A 3,537-nucleotide genomic window follows, 5' to 3' on the forward strand; every position below is an offset into this window, starting at 1 on the left:
AACTCCGGCGATAACAGGTTCCGCAGAAGATGTCCTGTATTCCGAATTCAGCACGTATCTATGGGTCGCCGTCGTGTCATCAATCATATTCAGCTGCATCTTCATCTATATTCTTTCCAGAATCAGATCAAGTAAGGTAGCCACGCACATATTTACGTACGAAATCGATTATACTAATATTTTTCAATTTTAGGAAATCGGGAAAGGGAAACTTGCATTGCTGTGACAATAGACGTGATCCGTGCCACTTTTGGAACTGCAGTTCAAAGGCTGCCAACCAGTCGGCCAGGAAGAATCTACTTCCTTTCTTATATTTTTTATGCAATTGTGGCTATAACTGCTTACCAGACATATTTAGCTTCGATATTGACCGTCAGGAAGGAGGTACAACTAATCAAGACGGAAGCAGATATTGTTCGATCAAAATTAATGCCAGGAGGACCCATCGTCTTGTTGCACATTCTACAAAGTCAAGAAGAAAGTCCCTCCATGCCTTATCTCATAGATAATTTTGAAATTTTCGTTAACGCTGTAGCCGCACTTGACAGAACCATAGTGCAAATCCTGTCTACAAACAATCTACTAAAAGACGAAGTAAGAAAGGTCCTGGATTTGGCACACGAGAACTCAATTGAAAACGTGACTGTCACATTCCTGGAGAACAACGTATTCAAAGGGTTCCAAATGTACTCTTTCACGAGGAACTGCAAAAGGGAAGTCAGAATTTCGTACGCTTGGGTTCCTGACAAGGGACTTAAAACGTATTACTACGATGAAAGAGGTATATTTCTTTACGTTTGACGAATGCATTCTATCGTATCCTCTCACAATTTTAGTTCGCAAAGGTTCCGCATTGACTCCTGAATTGAATAATATTATCGTACGTTTAGGGGAATCCGGATTAATGATTTGGTGGAAAAACGAAAACAGCAAAGTCAAAATTCAAAAGGCGCGTGAATCTAATATAGAACCAAAAAAGCTTAAGCTTTGGCAACTGAAGTCAATATTTATACTTTACTTATCGGGCGTAATATTATCCACCATTGTCATGCTTTTTGAAATAATGTTTGGGGCACTCTCTAAGAAGAAAAAGTCAAAATAATGCACAGTATAATATCGTAATCGTATTGTAGAGCAAAGATAACTCACGTGAGTCCTGTTGAGCAACACAAAATAAATAAATATTAAGTGTGCACTGCATTGTTTCATGTTAATGTAGTAAAACAAAGCTTTCTGATCTTAATAGGGCGCACCCTAATAGGACATGCGTTTACGTTATATAACATTCATCAGAAGATTCATGTGCTTAACTCTTTCCGCCCTGAACTGTGCAAAGGAAATGTTTATCTGTGGTCTGCCCACTTTTTACGATAAAGCGCGCGGTTGCCTGATTAAACTTGAAGTTTAAGTGCATGAAATTTTCGTGAATAGGTATAGATATTAATTAACAACCGTCAACTGATAGCAAAACACATGTACCGATAATTTCAGCTCAATTCATTTACAGATACACACTTCACGTAAACAAAAGTAAAAATATTGTACAATCGTGCGGTGCATCTAAATATGAAGACATTGTTGGTATCGAACACATATGTATAAGGATTCATAGGCAATAAGGAACTACTTTCTCAGAACACATATATGTATGGGTTCATAGGGCGGAAAGGGTTAAAATCATAAGTGGCATCATCTACGCAAATATAATAATTCCTTCTTAACGAAAAATGTTTCTTTTAATCACAAAGAATGTACAAACGATAATGTGTCAGAAGCGAATTTGTACAGTATCTAACCTACGAAAGATCGGCATTAATCGAGAAACAGGCACAATATACATATAAGGAACGTTACTACGACACTACACATTATTTAGCTAGAATATACAGAGAATTTCATAGATGAGCAACAAAAATAAAACAATTACTTCAATATACTGTTTACTTTATAAATGCATTTATTGCCGATGTGTTGTGAATTGTTACCCTTGTAATAATTAATTCTGGAATCATGTAATTGAATAAAAACAGTCCAACTCCTGAATAGTTAATTGAAGCCCTGATCAAATTCCGCAATGGTCGACGTCCCCTCCCTTTTCATATGTCTATTGGGAATGCGCACTTGAATCAGAGCACTTTGGGAGAGCGCATGCGTTGATAGGCATGGTCAAACACCTTGGTCAGGGGAATATCGATGAAGAGGTGGAAATACCGGTTAGCTTATGCGGGGCACTTGGGAGGGAGGGTTGTAGACTGTTTATTTCAGGAACCGAAACCGAAAGTAATATCGGTTCGGTTGCGGTATTTGCTATAACTAAAGCCTAAATTTCGGTTTCAGGTTATTAATTAATAATTTTTCGTTTACGGTTTTCAGTTTCAATTCTTAAACATAACTGATTTTGGTTTCGGTGATAGAGAGGTATAGTTTGAGATAACGATTATCTCTTTTCGTTTTTCTTATTTTGTTCTCGATTATCAGTTATCGGTTATGCTGCATTTGTCTATCGCTCTACTACAAAACTGATCGTGTAAGGTTTCATTCACACCAAAAGCAGCGAACAGCAGACAGTGACCAATGGAAAAGATGCTTTGCAATTGATTTATAACGTTTCGAGGTGGATCCTCTTCGTTCATTGGTCACGACTTGCTGGTTTCGGTGTAAAGAGCCCTGAATGCTGGGAACATTATTTTTTTTTAGCATTCTCAATAACTTTAGGAACATACCCTACAAAACTTTAATTTAATTCTAGTTGCTTAAGCCTATTAATGGTCGAGTCTCGAACCCGAGACTCTCGCACGCCAGCCTGCCACCATGCACTTGTGTCATTAAATTACGAAGTCGTAATATTCGAGAGATTCATATTTCCGTAATTTCCCACGTTTGGAGTTTGCTTAGAGTTTGTTTTCTTGCTCATTAATGTAACGAATTCTAGTATTGGTGAACTCGAAATAAATTTATTGATGAAAATTTAAATTACAAAATCGTTTTATAAATGACCGAAAAGAAGTAAGAAAAGAACAAAATTGATCACAATAGTTAATATGCAATTCGACGGCGCCGATACGATAGACATTTGAGCTTACAACTATTAAAATTCACACACACATTCATTCCATCACTTCACATTAATATGTCAACAAATAAAATTTCAATATATTTCGTATAATTTGAGTGCTTATCTGAGTTGGTGATTGCTCATATGCAATGGTTCCCACGCTGCGGTTGTCTTGTATATTTCAGTTATATTTATTGGCTGGTCAGCTTAGTCACATGAATTCGGATTCCGCATCCCGCACGGCTTTCCTTTTTACACCAATTCGTCTCTAATTATGACTTTTTAGCACTGAATCCCTTGGCCCTGTTGCTCAGTAATTTAGTTATAATTGATTATAACACTAATTTAATTTCTAACGTATGTAAATTGATAGATACCAGGCTCGTCGGATAGACACGTGTGTGTCTTAAGACGGGCTTCAGTCAAAAGGGCCGAGCCAGGATATCTTGTCATGAAGGTGGCACCGCTGTGAACGGGGGGGG

The 3,537-nt window shown here is 37.5% G+C and overlaps 1 protein-coding gene across 2 annotated transcripts; it reads left to right on the forward strand.

Annotated features, from left to right (window-relative positions):
- The first annotated feature begins 6 nt into the window (after positions 1–6).
- On the forward strand, positions 7–526 carry LOC112494028. 2 transcript variants are annotated; one of them, XM_025082787.1, is made up of 2 exons: positions 7–131; positions 194–526. In XM_025082787.1, the coding sequence occupies exons 1-2, from the start codon at positions 61–63 to the stop codon at positions 507–509; spliced, it is 387 nt and encodes a 128-aa protein (XP_024938555.1). In that variant the 5' UTR covers positions 7–60; the 3' UTR covers positions 510–526. The 2 variants fall into 2 exon arrangements, with proteins under 2 accessions (XP_024938555.1, XP_024938554.1); XM_025082786.1 differs by having other exon boundaries at positions 19–136.
- Positions 527–3,537: the final 3,011 nt, after the last annotated feature.

The sequence above is a fragment of the Cephus cinctus genome, unplaced genomic scaffold (assembly GCF_000341935.2).
Source record: "Cephus cinctus unplaced genomic scaffold, Ccin1 Ccin1_scaffold0227, whole genome shotgun sequence".
NCBI lineage: Eukaryota > Metazoa > Arthropoda > Insecta > Hymenoptera > Cephidae > Cephus > Cephus cinctus.

What these genes read in the sequence shown, in the direction of transcription:
- LOC112494028 (XM_025082786.1), top strand. Translation starts at nt 30, where the DNA reads ATGTCCTGTATTCCGAATTCAGCACGTATCTATGGGTCGCCGTCGTGT. An exon ending in CCAGAATCAGATCAAGTAAG is followed by an intron (nt 137 to 193) that starts GTAGCCACGCAC and finishes TTTCAATTTTAG; the next exon opens with GAAATCGGGAAAGGGAAACT.